Source organism: Numenius arquata, chromosome 9 (genome assembly GCF_964106895.1).
Source record: "Numenius arquata chromosome 9, bNumArq3.hap1.1, whole genome shotgun sequence".
NCBI lineage: Eukaryota > Metazoa > Chordata > Aves > Charadriiformes > Scolopacidae > Numenius > Numenius arquata.
In genome coordinates, this window is record NC_133584.1 from 29,147,062 (window position 1) to 29,166,815 (window position 19,754).

A 19,754-nucleotide genomic window follows, 5' to 3' on the forward strand; every position below is an offset into this window, starting at 1 on the left:
GCACGGTGCAGAGGCATCCAGCTTCCTGGACATCCGCCTGCTGTGGGGGATCCCCAGATCCCTGCTCTGTGGCAGGGAGAGAAAACAGCCCCCTAAGCACAGCGGGGATGATTTGTCCTAGGAAGGTGTTGGAGGCTCCTTCCCAACCCACCACAAGCATCTTCTCCAGGGAGGATGGAAGCGGTGGGTGAAGGCAGGCTGACACATGGGGAGTGCGTTCGCTGGAGCAGCGCTAGGACTGTTTTTTTTTTCCCTTTATTTAAATACCATCCCCCCTACCCGCCCCAGCAGAGCTGCAAATGAGTGTGCTCCTGAGAAAACGCCAAGCTTCACTTATTTATTTTTAATCCTCTTGAAGGACACTCAATGTTTTGCTGCACTGGCTTTTTGTCCACCAACCCTTACACATTGGAGAAGTTATTTATTTTCTTAGCCTAGAGGAGACAGTCTTTGCCATGCCTCCAGCTAGTGCTTCTAGGACAGGTTTTAAGCCTTCACTGCCAGCCCTGGGAGCCGCAAGGCATGGGACAGTCTGGGGACAGACGGTGCCTGGGCTGCGGGGACAAGCTCAGGGTGGACAGGAAGAGACATGTTTGGACATGGAAATGGCTAAAATGGGATTTTGGGAGGAGTTGCTGACCCTGGGAAATGTCCACGCCCTGACTCTGGGCTTCATAGTCATATTTATGTATTTATTTAGTGGACTTGAGGGGGTCACCTTCTTTTAATGAGCCTGGGTTGGACACAAACACCACCTCCCTTCTCTGCTGGCTGTCCCCCATGGCACCTCCTTCCACATGGACTTTCCTCTCTCCTAAAGCCTGCCAGCCTGCACCAGGGACTGGGGACCCTGGGGACAGACATCCAGAAGCTCTTCTCACCTGGAAGTGTCCCCTCCACCTTTTTACACATCTCCTCATGTGCTTTACCGGGCCCATGCTCTCCTGGTGGCATCCAGTGCTGCCTCCAATATGCACGGGCAGGTTTCGGTGTCATCACCCATGTGTCCCCAACAAGACCATGGGACACAGCTTCTCCCCAGGATGTGACAGGGACCACAAAAGGGAGGAATGCACAGAGGAGGCGTGGTCTGGATGTGTGCCCCGCTTCACAGCACTCCCAGGAGCCAGGAGTTGGGAGAACTGGCCCACAGCAAGGGCTGCTGGTTACTTCTGCAGGCACCTGCTGCCTCCTGCACTGGCCCTGCATGGGAGGACGCTGGCTCCCAAATCAGCCCCCGCTCCCAGGCAGCTCCCTCAGGTCTGGCAGAGGCCCCTGTGGTGCTGGCAACAAGCTGGGAGTGGCTTGTGCCCCATGGATGGTGCTGCAGGCAGGAAAACTGCTGCTTGTCCCCACTATGCCCCTGCCACAGGGCAGGGAGCCCTGGCTGTGACAAGCCACCCTGTCCTCCCCGGTGACCCAGCGCCCATTCCTTCCTCACGCTGCAGGTTCCCATTCAACAGCACCCCCTGGCAGTGCTGGGGGTGCTGCGGTCATTATGTTTCAGAGTGAACAGTGAGCTGAAAGGGAACTGTTTGTCACCCTCTCCAGGCAGGGACAGTGCTGTTGTGTGCCTATTTGAGCTTGGGCTTGGGGCCATTTCTGGCAGCAGCTGTGCGGCCCTGGTGACAGGCACAAGAGGAAATCGGCACAAACTTGTACATAAGAAGTTCCATCTAAACATGAGGAGGAACTTCTTTCCTTTGAGGGTGGCAGAGCCCTGGAAGAGGCTGCCCAGAGAGGTGGTGGAGTCTCCTTCTCTGGAGACATTCAAAACCCCCCTGTGCAACCTGCTCCTGCAACCTGTTCCTGTGGGACCTGCTCTGGGTGGCCCTGCTCTGGCGGGGGGTTGGACTAGATGATCTCCAGAGGTCCCTTCCAACCCTATATCATTCTGTGATTCTGTGACATGGGAGGAGGCAGCAGTGTCCCAGGGGAGCCCCAGCTGGGCTCCAGCCCACACGTTCCCCTCAGCCTGGGCCCATGAGGAGGCTCGGGGGGGCTGCCGCAGCTCCCTCTCCTCCTGCCCTTGGTGCCAGCATTGGGCAGGGCAAGGGCGAGTTGTGGGGCAGGTGCTCATTGCAGTGCGACACCTGGGGCCACAGCAGCCCAGAAGACATGAGGAGGGGACACCAAGCACCACGGGGTGAGTGGGAGCGAGCATGGGCCCAGCTGGCTGGCACAGAGATCGCCACAGCTCCCTGAAGCCGTGACCTGCGTACAGGGGCACACTCCACTTGCGGTGCATAAATCCACCCTCCTCCTCCTCCTTGTTACCCAGGACAGCCATTAATGAGTAGCCAGCTGAAAGCCTAGGGGAGCTATGCCAAATAAACCCCAGGTCCCATGGACCTGTGGCCTCCGTCCCCCCAGCCCCTCCCCGGTGGCCTCTGTGCCCTGCAGCCCCTGTGTGTGGGGAGGGGGAAAGAAGAAAACCTCAACCATCTCCAGACCTTTGCCGGCAGGTGCAGTGATGGGTTTGATATCAACACACGAGGTCAGTGACGTCTATAGCAGCAGGTTTGGCTCCATTTCCCTGCCTGCTTGGCCTCAGTCCAGCGTTTTATCCCAGGGCTCTGGTCAGAAAGTGCCTGTGTGGAATCAGCAACAGTTTTCACCACAGACCTGCTCCTTGTACCTGGTCACGGTTTGCTGGGCTCTGGGCAAAGGGCAGCACTTGGGTCTCTCTGCTGCGGTTTGCTGCCGGTGCTGGCAAAGCTGGGGGAAGAAAGCGGGTGCTCATGCCCATGCCCACCCCACGAGCAGAGCCACCAGCCCTACGTGTGAGCTCAAAGCCTGGCGAGGTCTGGGAGGAACACGCAGACGTGTGTCCTGCAGGGCACGGGGAGCCCAGGGCCACCACCCTGGGCTGGTGGGACAACGGCGCACCAACACCGCTCTGCCAAGAGTGATGGGCTCCGATGGAGACATTCCCTTGTGATGATCAGTGAAATGGCCCCTGCCACTCCCCTCTGGGGGAGTTCAATTTGCTCCCGCTGTGCCAAAGCTGTGGTTCAATGGGCCTGGCAGATAACAACCTCCTTAGTCCAATGGTGCAAAGGTCTCCAGCCCAGGAGGGGACCCACAGGGACCGGGATGCCAGCCCAGTTGTCCCCAGCTCTAGGGAGGAATATGCCACACAGCCAAGGGGCACGCAAGGCTCTGAACCCACACCCCTGTTCCTCTCAGTGTCTCCCAGCTCAGCCCTGTTTGTCCCCCAAGGGCTGTGGGATGGAGCGGGAGCCCCCAAACACTGCCCAGGCATCAGGGGCAGTGTGCCAGCACCCCACCAAGCTGGCACTGTGCTGAGAGACCCCTGAGAGCTGTGAAACGCCATTCCTGGGGGAACCCCAGCCTGGTGCCAGCCCCATCCTCCCACTGTGTGCGTCGCTGTGGTTGCCTGCATGGAAATGGCATCTGTAGCATAGCGTGTGTTGCCGTGTATACCTGGACTGCTGTGGGCTTGCCTCAAATAAAGATGGTGATGAAATACTCAGCTGGTCCTGGGGTGTGCTGGGGTTCCCCAATTCCTGGCCAGGCACAGGGTCCCCATCTTTGGGGACTCCCAACAAGAAGTGCCCAATTCGGGGCGCTGGGACTGAAGAGATGTCAGCAGCAGCGCGACGGAGAGGGAGCTGCAACCAGCTAAATTTGGAGCCTGCAATTTTTTATTTATTTTTTTTTTCCTGAGTGCACTCTAAATTTAGCAGGTCCCAGTCGCCATCCCCCCTCCCAGCCCTGGCTCTCCAGGGGCTTTGGCTCTTCCCGGGGCACCCCTGCAGCTGCCCACCTGCCTGCCCCACAGCTTTTCTCAGCCTCCATCGCCTCTCCCTGCAAGATGCCCAGGGGTGCTGAGCAGCGCCTGGGCCGGTGCAGGCCCACAGCCACCTTGGGTCACTGGTTGTGCCCAGCTCTGCGATGACCTAGCTCGTCCCCAGCATCCCTCCTTGCTCCCTGGCCCAGGTTTTGCCACCTGCCCATTCATGTGTCATCTGCTAATTTTACCAGAGGTGATTTAATCATAATGGCAGAGGGGAAGTGAGAGTGCCAGCGCCTGCAGAGCCCCCCAAGAGCGCGCCCCAGGCGGCAAGGACACTCTGTGCCCTCTGCATGCTTCCCCGCCCCCAGCACGCAGGCGCTTGGCGGGCAGTCTATCCTTGCATCCCCCCTGCCATTTCACCCAGGACACAAAGGGAGACAAGCTACCTGCTATTACCAGTGTCATCCCTGGGGATGGTGGTGGCTCTGAAGGACTCTGGAAGGTCATCAGTCCACCAACATCAACAGAGAAACTCCCACCAGCAGCCCAGAGACATGCTGGGCAGCTCTCCCAGGACACCGGCAAGCCCATGAGCTGAGGCTAAGCATTTCAAAATGGTGAGCACAAGCCAGCAGGTTTCCTAACCCCTGAGCATCTTCCAAAGGTCTGAGCAGAAGGCTCATCTCCTTCCCAAGCTGAGAAGAGCAACATTAAACTGAGCACTATCCATTGTTTTCCCCTTTTCCAGCAGTAATTTCCCAGTCTCACTCAACAACGTGAGGCCTCCACACAGTTCATTTATCCTGTGCAACCTGCTGCATCCTCCACAAGCGATCAGCAGGCAGGTCTCTGTGGTGGATCTCCACACTTTCAGCTACAGATGGAGAAACTGAGGCACTTGGGAAAGCATTGCTGGGGGGGGGGGGGGGGCTGGCAGGCCCCCAGCAGTGTGGCTTTGTCCTAAGATCTTTCCTGATCCTCTGAGCTATTTGCAGTTCTGTGAGAGCCCATGACCATGAACCTGCATGCAGGGATCTGTGGCCAAGGCAGCCGGAAAACCCACTCCATGTGGGAACTATTTTCCCTACGGCCTCCTCCAAGGAGCCCTTCCCAAAGGCAAACCAGCCTCCACGGTGCCTGCAGGGGACAGGATGCCAAAGCCAGCACTCAGGTATGGGTTAGCCCCAGGCTTGCAGGGGGAACCGTGTGATGCTGCCCCACTGGTGTGAAACCGCCTGCCAAGACAGCAAGGGGGACCCCCTCGGCCTGCTCAGTGGGGACCTCATGGTGTGCGAGCCCAGAGGTCCATCCCATCTGCAGAGCTTGCTGTGCGGCACGTTCTTGCGCACGACACGCAGCGGGCAGTTCCACTCCCCCCCCGATCCTGATCAGACCTCTCGGGCTGTCCCATCGACTCCCCAAGGCCGCCCGTTAACCCCCCCAGCCCCCTTCCTGGCGGAGCCTGCGGTCCCTTTAAATCCTGCGCTGCCCCAGCCCCACCCGCCAGCCTCTTCCCCCTTCTATTTTTTTATGAATGAAAAACGTTCTCGGCAGAGCCATGCAAATCACCCCCTCGCCCATTGGCTGCTGCCGCCCCCGCCCACCCAGCCGGCCTCAATGGTGCTCGGCGGAGCGGCGCGCGGGCGGGCGCGCCGCGACGCCGCAGCCAATCAGACGGCGCTGGCTGCCGAGCGGCTGTTCGCCATTGGGCGGCGCGCAGGGTAAACAAGCAGTGCGGGGCGGGGCGGGGCGCGCGGAGGCCGCTGGCTGGGGGCTGTGGCCCGGCCGGTCGGTGGGTGCGGAGCGGCGGCGCGGAGCGGAGCTCGGGCGCGGAGCGGCGCCTTCCCCGGCTCCCCCCGCGGCGGCTTAGCCCGCGGCGCCCCGGCCGGGTACGCGGGGCCTGGCAGCGGGGCGGGCCGGGGTGGGGGCGGTGTTTATGAATGGCGCGGGCCGCGCGGTGTGAATGGCGGGGGGGGAGGGAGGGAGGGGGCAGGGAGGGCGCGGGAGCGCGCGCGCGGGGGAGGAGGGGGAGGAGGAGGAGGAGGAGTTTATGAATGGGGCGCGCGGGGCGGCGTGGGAACGGGCCCGGCGGCGGCGCGGCCCTGCAGCGCCGAGCACCGGCAGGGGCGGAGGGAGGGGGGGGGGGCGAGCGAGGCGTGCCCGGCGCCGGCCCGGCCTTTCGTTCTCCCTCCTCCCGCGGCGCGTGATGTCACGGCCGTTTCTATAGAAATTGGGTGACATCACGAGCTGGGGGGCTGCGACCCGCCACGGGAGGAGCGGCAGGGGCCAGGGCCTGATCCTGACCCCCTCCTCCCTGCACCCCCAGCCGCGCACCTGCCGGAGCCCAGGCGGGGTCCCCCTTCCCCGGCCGGCGTCGATGCTGAGCGGGTCGGGGGCACTGCCCGCCTCCCCCGCACCATGGACGGCTTCTACGACCAGCAGGTTCCCTTCATGGGCCCCGGGGTAAGTTTGCCCTGTGCCCTGCTCCCCGTCCTTGGGGGTCACCCCATCCTTCGGGACATGCTGTCCTTGGGGGTTGCCGCCCTCCCGACCCCTTCTCGCCCTGCTCCTTGCAGAAGTCCTGCGCGGAGGAGGCCCGAGGCCGGCCAGGCTCCGATAGGAAAAGGAAGTTTTTGGAGACCGACCTGGCCCACGACTCGGAAGGTAGGCAGGGCTGGCCTGGGCGGCCGTGCCCTCGCTGCAGCCCCCTGAGACCACTCTCCTTGCCTTTGTCGGTTTAGCAATAATCCTGCAAATAATGTCAGTTTTATTTATTCTGTGGAGTGCATAATTCTCTCGCTCTGTTCCAGAGCTCTTCCAGGATCTCAGCCAGCTCCAAGAGGCCTGGCTAGCTGAAGGCAAGTCTTCACCTGTGCTTTTTTCTGTGTAAAATCTCTCTGTGTTTTATTTTTGAGAACCAAAAATGCCATAAAACCAATTTTTTTTGTTGTTTTTTTTTTTTTTTTTTTAGCTCAGGTCCCCGATGATGAACAATTTGTCCCAGATTTCCAGTCTGACAACTGTAAGTGATTTTTCTGGGTTTTTGTTCTTTGGGGGAGAAGTGTTTGGGTGCCTGTGCAAAACCTGGCAGTGGGTTTGGAGCTGCTTCCTTGGGAAAGTGGTTGTTACTGGGGCTGAACCCGTGAAATCACAGACTTTTGGGAGAAAGCACGTGTGGTTTGGGCTCATCAAGATGAGACTTGCAATGTCCTGTCTTTTGTAAATGAGGAAAATTATAGCCAAGCGCATGGAAATAATTCTAACTGATCTCTGGGCTCTCTGAGCCTCACTGCTCGTTCGTAGTAATGTTGATTTGGTTATAAATGCTCTTTTTCCTTTTCAAGTGGATGTGAGAGCCCGTGCTGGGCTCCTTGGTTAGCCACAATCTCTGCAGTTTCTGGAGCTTTTTACAGTCCTGACCCAGTGCTGTTGGCAAGAGTGGACCTGAGTGGTGAAACTTGAGCTACTTTAAGCAGCATTAATCACTGGCAAGCAAGCATGTTTAAAAGGAGGCCAGTGAAAATGCAGTCCCTCTTGAATTGCATAAGAGCGAGAGTTGGTTCTGAGCCACGGTTCGTTGCCGGAACGGGTTAGCGGCAAGGGCAGGGGCTGGTTGATGTCGTGTGGTGGTTGCGTGGCGCTCGGACGCTGGCGCTCCTAGCATTGAAGTTTGGTTGGAGGGGAAGGGGGGGGAATCAGGATGTTTTGAGTCGTTACCTGGCAAAGAGAAGTAGTAGCTTAGTGTTGGTGGCTGGATTTTGCTGCTGAGCCAGACAGCTATAGAACTTAAAGGAAATCAAATTTAGCCTGCAGTCGAACAGATTTTTTCATTCCAGCTTTGTCACAGCATGCAGCAAGGGTATCTTCTCCTACAGTAAACGCATGTTAATTATTGCTCTTTGATTATTTCTGAGTGGGAAGCTTGCCATTAAACTGTTCCAGACAGCCCAAGTTTCAGATGCACTTTTTTTCCTTGTCTCCCCTGAGATAAAAGGCAAGCCCAGAGTCAGAAACACAACTGGCTGTTGACATCCTAGCGCAGCCCGGCAGCTCTTGCTTGGAGCGGTAGAAACTGCAGCGTGCGTGGGAGGGTGGCTCTTAGAGCTGAAGCTGTTTCCAGTGCCTTTTGGCAGTCTCTTGTTTCCTTGTAACCTGAAGAGCTCAGACAGAAGAGAGACTTTTCTGGGTGATGCAGAGAAAGAAAGAAGGAAAAAAAAAGGGGGGGGCATTTGGTTGAGACTTTTAAATGTTCTCCTGACCAGCTTGGCCTCTGCAGACCCAGCATTGAAACAACTTTGTCACTTGAAAGGAGATCTCCCTGCATGACTCCCTGCTATAATAACCTTCCTTAATTTTCCCAGGGAGAGAAGGCAAAGGTTTCCCTTGCTGTCATGGGGAGGGCTGTGCTGGCTGGGGGGGCTCAGACTGGGGTGAAGGACAGGGAGACCAGATCTTCCATAACAGTACTGGAAAGCATTTAAAGAGGAGAGAGTCTCTAGGTTACAGCTTTCTGTTCCCATCTTTTCATTTCGTTCTAATTTTGAACCATGTGGTGTAGGAAGAAAGAGAGGGATGTATCTGGTGCAGTCTTCCCCCTGCACCTGGATTTCAGTAGCAGGGATGTGTTCCTTTCCTGGGCTGGGGGTCCCACCGGGGCTCACTGCCTGTTAGCTCCCTGTTAGGTAAGTCCTTCCCTAGTCTGTGTGGATGCTTGCAGGCACACCTTGGACTTGGTTCTGGCCATTGTGTAGCTCCCTGACTTTTCTCTGAGAAGCTGCTGCTGTCTCTTATCCCGGGCAAACCAGCTCCATCTCCTGCTCTGTGGCCTTGGTATGCCCAGGGCCAAGCTTCCTCGGCACAGCAGCAAAAAAAAGGGACAAACCAGGCTCAGTTTTGACCCTGTCACTGTGGGGAATGCTACCAAGCTGAGTCTCGGAGATGCTCCAAACTGCAGCGTCGTTTTTGCCTTGCTGAAAAACCCTCGTCACACGGCAGCTGCCTGCAGTTTGGCTGCTGCTTATTCACTTTTCCTGATTTTTGTAGCTGGGGTCCCTGGCAGACACGGGCTTAAAGCTGGGATTTGGCAGCAAAGTGCTGTAAGGTGCTGGAGAGCAGCAGGTCACTGCACCAGGCAGGAAATCCTGCTGTGGGGATGGGGAAAGCAGGGCTCCTCGGAAGCCAGAATGTGTTGCTCCTCAGAATGTGTTGTTCCCGGCACCCTGCATCAAGCAGCAAGAGGCTGGATTCAGTGCTTTTAAGCTGCTTGGAGAAGTGACAGATCCTCCTGGGAAGATGAGGAGGCCATGGGTGACTCCCGCAGAGCTCGCCCCACTGGCCCTCGCTCTGCATCCCTGGCCTGGCTTAGGTGCAGACTCTCCGGCACCACGGTCCTGGGAAGAAGGATGTATGTACAATATTCTGTCATGATCGATTGTTTAAATAACTGGGGAATGACGGGGTCGTGCTGGGGAGATCAAGCACCATGAGAGGCTTTGTCTTTTGCAGGGGTTTGCTGCCAGGGCACTTGTGGGGCTCCTGCCTGGGCAGTGCATGGCTAAAGCCATGGGCAGGGCATGGAGCCGGGCTTCTTACACACGAAAATGAAAGCAGGAGGTTTGATTCTGAGGAAGGATTGTTTAAACAAAGGAAAGCAGGAGCCTGGCTTCTATTTCTGGCTCCTCTCCTGGTGTGACCTTGGGTGCGTCCTGTACCGCCAGGGGATGGAAGGGCAGGCAGGAGCTTGGCTCCCAGGTGACGGCTTGTGCAGGTGCCAAGGTCCCCAGCCGGTGGCCAGGCTGGAAATGGTGGTTTGGTCACCTTACCCATGGCTCAGACAGTGGGTGCCACTGGGAAAGCCAGCATCCTCCAGGCTCAGCCTCTTGGGGATCCCATCATGCTGATGGTTGGGAACAACCTGCCTTGTGCCCCACCATGGGATTCAGTGGCAGTTCAAGGCCCTGAATGGCTTTGGGGTGTCACCTTTGCCACAGGAGACCTCTTGGCTGAAGGTTGACATTTGGGGCATCTCTGGCTTGGCTGGCGGTATAGCATGGGGGGGTACACCTCTCACACACACACACACGCACACACCCTCCATCTTCCCCTCGCAGTTGGGCTGCCTTGCCAGCCGGGCACAGCAGTGGTAGCCATCTAGAGCGGGGCTGCCAGGCACCCATGGGTGCTCTCACCACTCCTGTGGCTCAGTCCCGGAACGGGTGTGCCGAGGCATGTTCTCTGGCCCTGTCTGTAGTTAAGCTATTCCCTCTGCCTATTTTTATATTTTTTTTTAGCTTTTAATTATAGTGCCAAGCGCAGGACCGGAAAGGTTAGAAGCGCTCACGCATCCAACGTGCCTTTGAGGCGTTGGGCACTGGGTCAGGGTATCCCCTTTCCCAGGAATCCTCCTGCAGCCTTCCCTGCTCCCTGTCTGGCCACTTGCTGCCGAGGACCCAAAGTCCCGAGAGCCCACTGCCAGCCTGGGTGCCCAGCTCTGCTCCTGCTGCCATGAGCTCCAGCCTCACTGCCCAGGCCAGCCATGAGCTTGGCGGCGCTTGCTGAGAAGTGCCGGCTGGTCCTGTGGTGTTTGTGTAAGGAATTCAAACGTTGCACAAAGTCTGGGCTTGGCCAGCTGGTCTGTGTTAGGATCTTAAGGCTTGTTTCCCTACTCTTGAATGGCAGCACTAAGCTCACGGGAAATTTTTCTTTTCTTTTCTTTTTTTTTTTTTTTTTTTTTTCCCCTGGCCGCATGAATGGAGCGCTCAAATTGTTTGTGAATGGAGGGTGGTGCCTGCTCGGAGACTGTGTGTGTGTTTTTTTTTTTTTTTTTAATGAATAACCAGACCCCATTGTACAGCTGGCGGAAAAACAACCCGCTCCAACAACACGGAGCCTGTTAGGGAGAAACATGCCCGCAATAGGCAGCTGGAGCCCTTCCAAAGCCCGTTCCTCTTGGCTTTCCCGTGGCTCGCAGGGCGCCTGGGCTTTGCCGCCGCCGCGCCGGCCCCCCGTTAAGGCCAGAAATGCTGAGAGCGGCAAAACCTCGCTGAGGGGGGAGAAGGAGGAGGGGGCTAAATCCGGGTGGGGAGCGGGTGGAAGGCAGGCGGGAGGCTGTGCTGGCTCAGCGCTGGGCTTCGTGTTTCAAATCCTCCTGGGGGAGTTTTATGCCCTTGGTACCAGCTGTGCTGGGCTGTTTCGGGTGGGGGTAGAGTGGGGAGTCAGCAGCTCTTTAAAGGTTTTGACAAATTAGGGGAGCAGCTCATTACCTGGCAAGCTGTGAACAGTTGTCCTGGAGCTATTTGTTCCTCTCCCCTATAGCTGGGCTGTGTTTAGACTTTGCATGAAGCTAATACTCCACTTCCGATTAGTCTTGGCTCTTCTCTGCAGGCACTATTTAGGTAAAGATCTCTGAGGCTCTTTCCCTTTCCTAGAGCACCTGCTTTTAGAAATTAATTAGGTTAAGTGTATATTACCTGGTTTAAAATTATACATAGCGAGTGGGCTTGGGGGGCTGGGAAGGATTTGGGTTTAATGGGACATTTGCCACTTCAACTAATACAATTGTGGGACCCTGGGACTGGGCCCCCTTGGAGCTGGGGGACGGTGGATCCCGTTTAGCTGCTTGCTGACTCTCTGGCCAGCTAATTACGAGCTGGCTATGCCACTGCGAGGGTGAGGGGGTCACTGCATCCCGCTTAAAAGTTCTTGGAGCTCCAGGCTGTAAAGCCCCCTTGTTCCTTGCCCTGTGGCTCAGGGAGGTGGCTGCTGCCTGCAGTGCCCAGGCTCTCTCCCCTCACCAAGGGGCTTTTGGCCTGGTCTGGGCACGCGTCTCCTCTGTGACTGTTGTCAAGCTGTCGGTTCCCTTCTCACAACCCTTGCTCTTCCCCCTTTGCCTTGCACTGTTCCCCTCTCAGATGCCAGCAGGAATGACTCCTGCTCCATGAGCGATGTCCTAGGCCAGAAGGACTGTCCCAGCCCTGGGAACTCTGCCCTCCCCTGCAGAAGTCAGCCCTGCCACCGCGGTTCTGTCCACTGGCACATCAGGGTCTGCTGGGGCATCCTTCTGCCGTGGTTTGGTTGCCTGATGCTCCTGGGAAAGTATTTTGGCACCTGGTTCCCAAGCAAAGAGCACCCAGGGGGATGTTTCCAGGGGTGATATTCCCCATCACCTTCTCCCATGCAGGCGAGCCTGTATCCTCCCCTGTTTCGTTGCAGTGGTCCTGCACGCCCCACCTCCAGCAAAGATCAAGCGGGAGCTGCACAGTCCTTCCTCGGAGCTGTCATCCTGCAGCCATGAGCAGGCTCTCTGCACCGGCTATGGGGACAAGTGCCTCTACAACTGCTGGTAGGTAGTGGGAGGGCGGACACTGCCCAGCTTGTGGCACAGGGACTCATCTTGTTTGTCAGCCTCTGCTGCACGGTGTCTTTGTTAGCGTCGCCTTCAGCCCCTCTCCCTCTCTGCAGTGCCTACGACAGGAAGCCCTCCTCCGGGTTCAAGCCATTAACGCCGCCTGCCACACCAGTGTCTCCTGCGCACCAGGGATCGGCCCTGCCGCCGCCGCCGGCCCCGACCATGCAGGCAGCTGCCCACGGGGCGGCCCCAGCACCGCACCCGCTGCAGGAGCAGAGGCAGCAGACCTTTGCCGTGCCACGGCCACCTCACCCGCCCATGCACATGCCAAAGATGATGTCTGAAAACCAATACCCCGCAGAGCACAGGTAAGGCTTTCCCCCTCCCTAAGTGAGCACTGGCATCTTCCAGGGGTTTATGGGGACTTTGGCCCTCGTGGGATGGATGAGCGGCCTCCAAGTGTGGGGAGGGAAGGTGGATGCCTGTTCCCCCGCTGCAGTTGCAGACTATGGGCCAGGTGTTGCTGCCTGGGGGCCTGTGGAAGCCAGTGCTGCAAAACTTGCTGCTTCCCACTGGGATCTTGTGGCTCTTTCTCGCCATGAGGCAGCTCCCGGTGAATGGGGACCTGCTCCTTCCAGCCCTGGGGACACAGGGAAGACCCTTCACCTCCCTGGCTTCAGGGGAAGGTGAGGGTGGCAGAAGCTGCCGGCTGCATCCAACCCTGCAGCAGCAGGCGATGGTGCTGAGTCAGGGCTCTTGCTCTTCTCTCTCCCACCCACTGCAGCTTTCTGCCATCTGAGCTGAGCCCTGCCGGGCTGGGGAGCTGCAGGCATCCCCATCCTGCCCCTGAGCATCCCTAGGCTGCAGGTTGGTCCTTAGGTCCCCCGTGCATCACACAGCATCCCTGTGATTTTGTGGCTGTGGAGGGAGAGACTCTGCTCCCTGCCTCCTCTCCAAGCCATGGCTTCATTCTTCATCACCCCCATGTCCCTGGTGGCCTTGCTGGTCCCCTCCCTTGTCCTGGGTTTGCTTGCACAAAGGTTGTTGGTAGGTGGCGTGGTGCAACTCATAGTTGACTCTGGCTCTGCTTGTGGCCTCTTGGATGCCCTTTGCTGTGAGGACGGCTGCTGGTGGCAGCATGTCCGCTATGAGCAGCCCAGCAAAGGTGGGACCATGGAAACCCTTGGGACGCACTCGCAGCAGGCGAGCATCCCTCCCTGGCAAAGCAGGGCTCAGCTCTGGGCGACCTTTGAGCTATGCATGGGGCTGGCTGTGACCCCTCGGGAAGCACTGTGCCAGTGCAGGGCTTGGGTTTCACTCAGGAAGGGCAGAGGGACACGGCTCGGAAATGGAGTAATCCCAGCCCGGCAGCTGGGAGGGCTCCGGTTACCAAGCCAAATGGCGTGCGGCCAGCCAAGAGGAGCCGGGTGCTGAGATCACCTTTCAAGGTGCCGGAGGGCAAGGGGATGTGCGGCAGCACCCCCTTTAGATGGTCCCCTATTCTCCACAGCCAGGTTAGACTCTGCTGGGGCTCGAGCCAGCGGTGACAGCACGCCGGAGCTGAAAATAGTGCTCCCTGCTGCCGAGTTCAAGGTTTAATCCCAGCAACGCAGGCGGATTAGCAGCTAGCTGGGGCTGTGGAGTGGATTTGGCTTTGCGTAAGCACCAGCCTGGGTGCAGCATCCCCTGAGCCCCATGGCTCTGCCCCCTACCGTGGGGGAAGATTGTACCGCTTTACAGAGACTTTGCTGTTGTGGGGTGGTTGGTTTTTGGTTTGTGGTTGGTTTTTTTGTTTGTTTGTTTGTTTCTCATCCTCACTCTTACCCAGTCATCCCTGCTGCAGCTCAGGGCTGCCATCGCGGTGCGGTGCTTTGCAGCGATGGCCCACGCGCTGTCCTGCTCCCCCACTGGGGTGTCCCCAGCGCTTGGAGGAGGATGGGGCTCCCCAGTGCCCTGCTGTGTCCCCATGTGGTGGCTGTGCTCCTGAGGAACCATCCCAGCTTGCTGTGGGTGGAACACAAGGCCACCCAAACCACCCCAGGAGCACCCTGGGCTGAAGGCACCAAGCCGGCACAGGGTCCCGGTCTGGGATGGGAGCCAGTGGTTTGCCTGGCCCTGCCATCCCTCAGTAACACCATGTCCCTCTCCCCCCAGGTTTCAGAGGCAGCTGTCTGAGCCCTGCCACCCCTTCCCACCGCAGCCTGGAGTCCCAGGGGAGAGCCGCCCCGTCTACCACCGGCAGCTTTCTGAGCCCCTCGGCCCTGCTGCCCCCCACCCCCCTCAGGGATTCAAGCAGGAGTACCATGACCCACTCTATGAGCATGGTGGCCCCAGCCTGCCCGGCCCCCCCAGCCACAGCTTCCAGCCCCCCATGGGCATCAAGCAGGAGCCCCGGGACTACTGCATCGACTCAGGTGGGTGTGAGTTGGGGGAGCAGCCACGTGCCAGCACCCAGGGTGATGTGGGTCACACCAGCGGCTCACAGGCAGCAGACATGGTGGGCTCCCGTGGTTCTGGGCTGCTGCTTTGCCTGGTAAATATCTTTTTCTTCTCCTTCTCTTTCGTCCCTAAAGCCAGTGGGGATAGAGCAGGCATTCACCAGATGCCATGCAGCGTGGTCTGTGCCAGTCATGAGCTAGGGTGCCCCATGGCACCCAGCAGGTCCCACCGTAGCTCTGGCCTGGGGCCAGCTGTGATTTCTGGCTGCTGGACCCCACCAGCATCATGGAAGAAAATCCTCTAATCGCCTTAGGACCTAAAAATACCCCGACCTTGGGATGGAGGGTGGCATGGCTGAGCAGATGGCAGGGGAGGTGCGTTGATGCTTCCTTTCCCACAGGACCTGAATAATGTGGTAAAAACCCAAGCTGACTTAAATCTTCCTCCCCACAGTCATTCAGTGTCTCCTCTTCCCTGTGAATCGTACTGGTTTTCCCCAAAAATTTGCAGAGGGGAGGGGCAGGATGGCAATGCAGAGTGTGGGTGCAGTGGCCCAGGGTTTGCCAGGGTGTGAGATGCCTAGGCTTGGCTGCAGGATGTGCTCGGGGTCAGGGGTGGGAAACGCGCTGTGGAGCACTTGGGCCCCATGGGACATAAATCCATAATGCTGCCTTCATCTCCCTTGCAGAAGTGCCTAACTGCCAGTCCTCATACCTGCGGGGGGGCGTCTTCCCCAGCAGCCATGATGGTGAGTGCTCATGGGCATCCCCAGCGTGTCCCATCCCTCCCTTGGGGCGGGCAGAGCTGCTGGGCACCCCAAAAATCACCAACAAGAGCACTGCGGTGCCTGTGAGAGCCTGCATGCCAGCAGCGCCAGCACCACTACTAAAAATAGGGCCTGTGCTGCGCAGCCACCGGCCCCTGCAAGCGTGCCATGAGGGCACAGCAGCGCTGCGTAATCTGGGATAACGCGCCCGATATAGATGCTAAGAAGGTTTTGATTCTCCCAGCTCCCTGGGGTGAGGAGGGGACAGAGCTGCGTGGTGCTTAGCCAGTGAGCCAGTGTGGTGCCACCAAAATAACTGGGGATGGGGCTGCTCCCAGCATTGGGGGTGGGGTCTTGGTGCTGGAATGGGCCAAATTTGGGTTTTTTTTGGGTCTGGCTGGGGTGGTGGAGGTGCCCTGTGCTCACAGGGGGTCTTTTTTTCCCCTAGGATTTTCTTATGAAAAGGACACACGATTGTATTTTGATGATACGTGTGTGGTACCGGAGAGGCTGGAGGGTAAGAGTCTGGCCCCAGGGGAGGGCTGAGGGTGACCAGGGCTCATGGAGGAAGACTTGAGGCTGGGCTGCACAGCAGCCAGCTTTTAAGGCCAAGGCGTGCCGGCGTGGTGCTCTTGAGAGCCACCGAGCGTTGTCCCGCGTGGCTGCTCGGAATCACCGCCATGTCTTGTCCCCATCCCTGTCACCCACCCCACACCTCGCCTGCCTACAGTGCCGTCCCCAGCACCTCTCCCTCCCTCTGTCCTCATCCTGCGCAGGGTGTCCTGGCAGAGGGGTGAGCCCAGTGCTGCTGTACATCGTGTCCCCTGGTGGGGGGCACAGCCTGGAGAGGGGCAGAGCCGGGGCTTTTAACCAGCCATTTCTCGGTGTGGGCAGGTAAAGTGAAGCAGGAGCCCACCCTGTACCGCGAGGGCCCTCCCTACCAGCGGCGCGGGTCCCTGCAGCTCTGGCAGTTCCTCGTCACCCTCCTGGATGACCCCGCCAACTCACACTTTATCGCCTGGACTGGCCGGGGCATGGAGTTCAAGCTGATTGAGCCTGAGGAGGTACGGGGTGGGTCCTGCCCCAGCACCCGTCACGTCTGAGCTGGGGCTTCAGCCTGGGAGCAGCCTGGGAATGCGGGAGTGGGACGGGGCGTGGGAGGGGGATGGATCCTTCCCGTGCGACACAGCCGTTCATTCTTGCGCTTGGAGCAAGACACGTGTCTTACTCACCGGGCAGCTTTTGAGGGTGAGAGGGAAAAAGCCAACTGCCCGTCTGTGCTAAGCAGCCGTAGAAATTTTGCTTTAATCTCCACCGCTGCCTCTCGGCGCGGCACGCGCTCTGCTCCCGGAGCCACCAGCCATTGCCAGCCGTGGTGGCATTGCCCCTGTGCCACACCTTGGGTGCCTCGCCAAGACCCGCTACTTGGACATGGCTCCCCCCTCCCAAATCGCTCCCATCCTTCACCCCGGGTCCCCGGTGGTGGCGCGGTGCTGTGCCAGAGCTGATCAGCTCTGCGGGAGGGTGACACAGAGGAAGAAGCTGTTTGGGGAGTAATTGAAAGCAGCTGCAGCGCTGAGCTGCGCATTGTGGGTAATCACCCATAATATCTTTTATGCCGTGCATGGAAATTGTGGTTTTTTGAAGCGGCTTTTTTGGCAGGATCCCCTAATCAAATGTCTTTGAATTTGGCCCCCGGTTTGGCAGCAGTGCTGGTGTGGCAGCAGGCACTTGGAGCTGGAGCATTTATTGCAGCAGGCGGGGAACTGCTCTAGGACCGTGGTGATGCTTTCACCCCTGGCTGCTCCAGCTCCCAGAACTGAGCCCCTGCCCCACATTTTGGTTGTGATTCCCTTTGAGGATCCAGCTCCAAGCCCCAGATGGAGCCTTCATGGCTGCTGCCTCTCTCCCCACAGGTGGCGCGGCGCTGGGGCATCCAGAAGAACCGGCCGGCCATGAATTACGACAAGCTCAGCCGCTCCCTGCGCTACTACTACGAGAAGGGCATCATGCAGAAGGTGTGACCCGCTGTCATGGGGGGGTGGGCAGAGGGTGTGGGGCACAGCAGGAGCGGGGCTAGGTCCAGTGTCAGTCACACCAGGCACCTCTCATCCCTCCTCCTCCTCCCAGGTGGCTGGCGAACGGTACGTCTATAAGTTTGTCTGCGACCCCGATGCCCTCTTTTCCATGGCCTACCCTGACAACCAGCGTCCCTTTCTGAAGATGGAGCCCGACTGCCCTGCGCCCGAGGAGGAGACGGTGCCCCTGACGCACTTTGAGGACAGCCCGGCATACCTCCTGGAGATGGATCCCTGCGGCAGCCTTCCCTACGCGGAGGGCTTCGCTTACTGACTCAGCCGCCCCCCAGAGCCACGAGCACTAGCGCATCCACTTTGGGCAAATATGCTTTTGTAAAGAATATTTTTTGCTGTTCTTAAAGGAAAAAAAAAAAAAACCACCAACACACAAACAACAAACTGCACACAGGCACACACACAAATTTGAGGAACCTAAAATGCCCGGTGTGTGTCACTACTGAATTCCCACCCTTACTGTCCAAGGGCTAGTGCATAGGACTGCCCGTGGCTGACACCTCCTGCCAAGCACTGGCATGATGTTTTGGGGTGATGGGAGCTAAAAACGCAGTCTCTGACCCAGCCCCTGTTCCTTGCCAGCACCGCAGGGGCCGATGGCTCCAGCAGCACCCTGGTACTGGGCTTAGCTGGTGTGGCGACCTGGCCACTTGTCATGACAATCTGCTTTGCATCCAGCGCGATCCGCGTAGCTGCCTTGTGTGGTGGAAAGGGCTTTGATTTGCACAGAGGAGGGATGGGGGGGCTGCCTGGGCCAGCACCCCAGGGCTGATGTACGCAGCATCCTACCCCCCAACCCTAAGGAGCCTTCTGCCTTCTTCCTGAACTGCCCCCTCCCTGGTGATATAACCTGATATAACAGTTTCCCAGCCCCCTTGGGTCTTCTCCGTGCCCCTCTCACTACTCCTCCCCAGCTCCAGCTGCGTGCCATGGGTTGCATTTCAGGGGAGGAGACCCCTGACACTATCTCCCTCTCTTTTTTATTTTTTTTTTGGATGTTTTAGGAAAAAAAAAAGTTTCTAAACTGATTTTTGTAGATTTTTTGTATTTTAAGGCAAAGCTATTTTTTGCAGCCTGGCTGCTGTTCCCGGAGCCCCTAGGGCTGCCCCCCAGGCTTTCCCGGTGTCACATTTGCGGCGGGGAGCCCTTGGTGCCCACAGCTCACTGGGACGGCGGCTGAAGTATCTGGTCCACTCCATTTCACTGCTCGATTTCTCCTTCCCTGGGGAGCCAGGGCTGAACCCTGGTGCCGGCTCAGCTGCGCTCCCCTTGCTCAGCATGGCCTCGGAGCTGGGCTGTAGGGCCGCGATGGGCAGGGACGGTGGGGTCCCCCACCCCACTTCTCTCCAGCTCCCCCTTCCCTGCTGCACCTCCTGACACTCCTCCACCTCTCATATATCCATACCTGCCTATCCCCCACCCCCAACGGCTATATGTTTTTGTTGTAAATGCTGTATAGGAAATTTTTTCTCTTCCTTGGTTAGCTTTGGTTGGATTTTTTTTTTTTTTTGACTGATTCATTCTTTTTTTGGGAAGTATGAAGATTAACTCTGTGTAGACTGGGTTGCTCTCCCTGTGGTGGCTGCAGTGGCCTTTATCCATAGGGAGTGTTGGGTTGTGGGAACACCACCTTGGGGACAGGGTTTTAACCATGTGCTTGGTGTGGCGGGTCTAGGGGTTAATCTGAGGACTGATTTGAAATAATCTCTACTCGAGCAGGGCTATGTATATCCTGCAAAGCTGCATTACATTCTGTACTGTGTACAATAAAGGATCTTGCTTTCTGTTCCTCCCTGGCTGCCTGGGCCCCTGCTTTCCCTGTGCCCTGGGATGGTGCCCGGCTGGGAGGGAGCCTCTGGATGTGCTGGTGGGGGCAGAAGTGGTTCAGGGTATGGCCTATTGTTGAGGGCATAGAGGGTCATGTGTCCTTTGTAGGAGCTGGGCCAAGCCGGGGGCTGCCTTCCCCCCCCAGCCCTGGGGCTGTTGCTCCCGCGTCTGGATGCTGCCCTGGGTTTCACAAAGCCATGTCTAGCAAGAGGATCCACTTGAAACGGGGGCAGCTTCTTCCCAGCAAGGTGCAATTCAATATTGCCTCTTCCCAAGAGTTTCTCAGCTCGTGAGTCCAGCTGCCTCTATCCCCTTCTCTCTCCCCTGGTAACCCAAGCCCTGTGCCATCAAGCAGGGCTAAAGCTGGTGAGGACCTCTCAGTGTTGGCACCGTGAGGAAAGCCTCTCACCTCTTACTGGCCCCATTTCTAGGCTGGGAAAAATCTCCATGGAGCAGCAGGGCTGCACCAAAAGGCTGCAGGAGGTGGGTGGAGGGCAAGGGCTGCATCACGAGGACTTGATG

The 19,754-nt window shown here is 58.1% G+C and overlaps 1 protein-coding gene across 2 annotated transcripts; it reads left to right on the top strand.

The window, feature by feature from the left end:
* Positions 1 to 5,897: 5,897 nt before the first annotated feature.
* On the top strand, positions 5,898 to 19,194 carry ETV5 (ETS variant transcription factor 5). Of its 2 annotated transcripts, none has more exons than XM_074153105.1 (12): positions 5,898 to 6,223; positions 6,337 to 6,424; positions 6,571 to 6,618; positions 6,732 to 6,782; positions 11,972 to 12,101; positions 12,221 to 12,475; positions 14,262 to 14,521; positions 15,235 to 15,294; positions 15,761 to 15,829; positions 16,207 to 16,376; positions 17,229 to 17,330; positions 17,443 to 19,194. In XM_074153105.1, exons 1-12 carry the CDS (start codon positions 6,179 to 6,181, stop codon positions 17,662 to 17,664), a joined length of 1,500 nt encoding a protein of 499 aa, XP_074009206.1. In that variant the 5' UTR covers positions 5,898 to 6,178; the 3' UTR covers positions 17,665 to 19,194. The 2 variants fall into 2 exon arrangements, with proteins under 2 accessions (XP_074009206.1, XP_074009205.1); XM_074153104.1 differs by having other exon boundaries at positions 6,179 to 6,223; positions 15,761 to 15,835; positions 16,153 to 16,376; positions 17,443 to 19,188.
* The last annotated feature ends 560 nt before the right edge of the window (positions 19,195 to 19,754 follow it).

Coding starts and splice junctions, on each gene's coding strand:
- ETV5 (XM_074153104.1), top strand. CDS start 6,179: ATGGACGGCTTCTACGACCAGCAGGTTCCCTTCATGGGCCCCGGG. Junction 6,619..6,731: donor AGAGGCCTGGCTAGCTGAAG/GCAAGTCTTCAC, acceptor TTTTTTTTTTAG/CTCAGGTCCCCGATGATGAA. Junction 15,836..16,152: donor GGAGAGGCTGGAGGGTAAGA/GTCTGGCCCCAG, acceptor TGGGGGGCACAG/CCTGGAGAGGGGCAGAGCCG.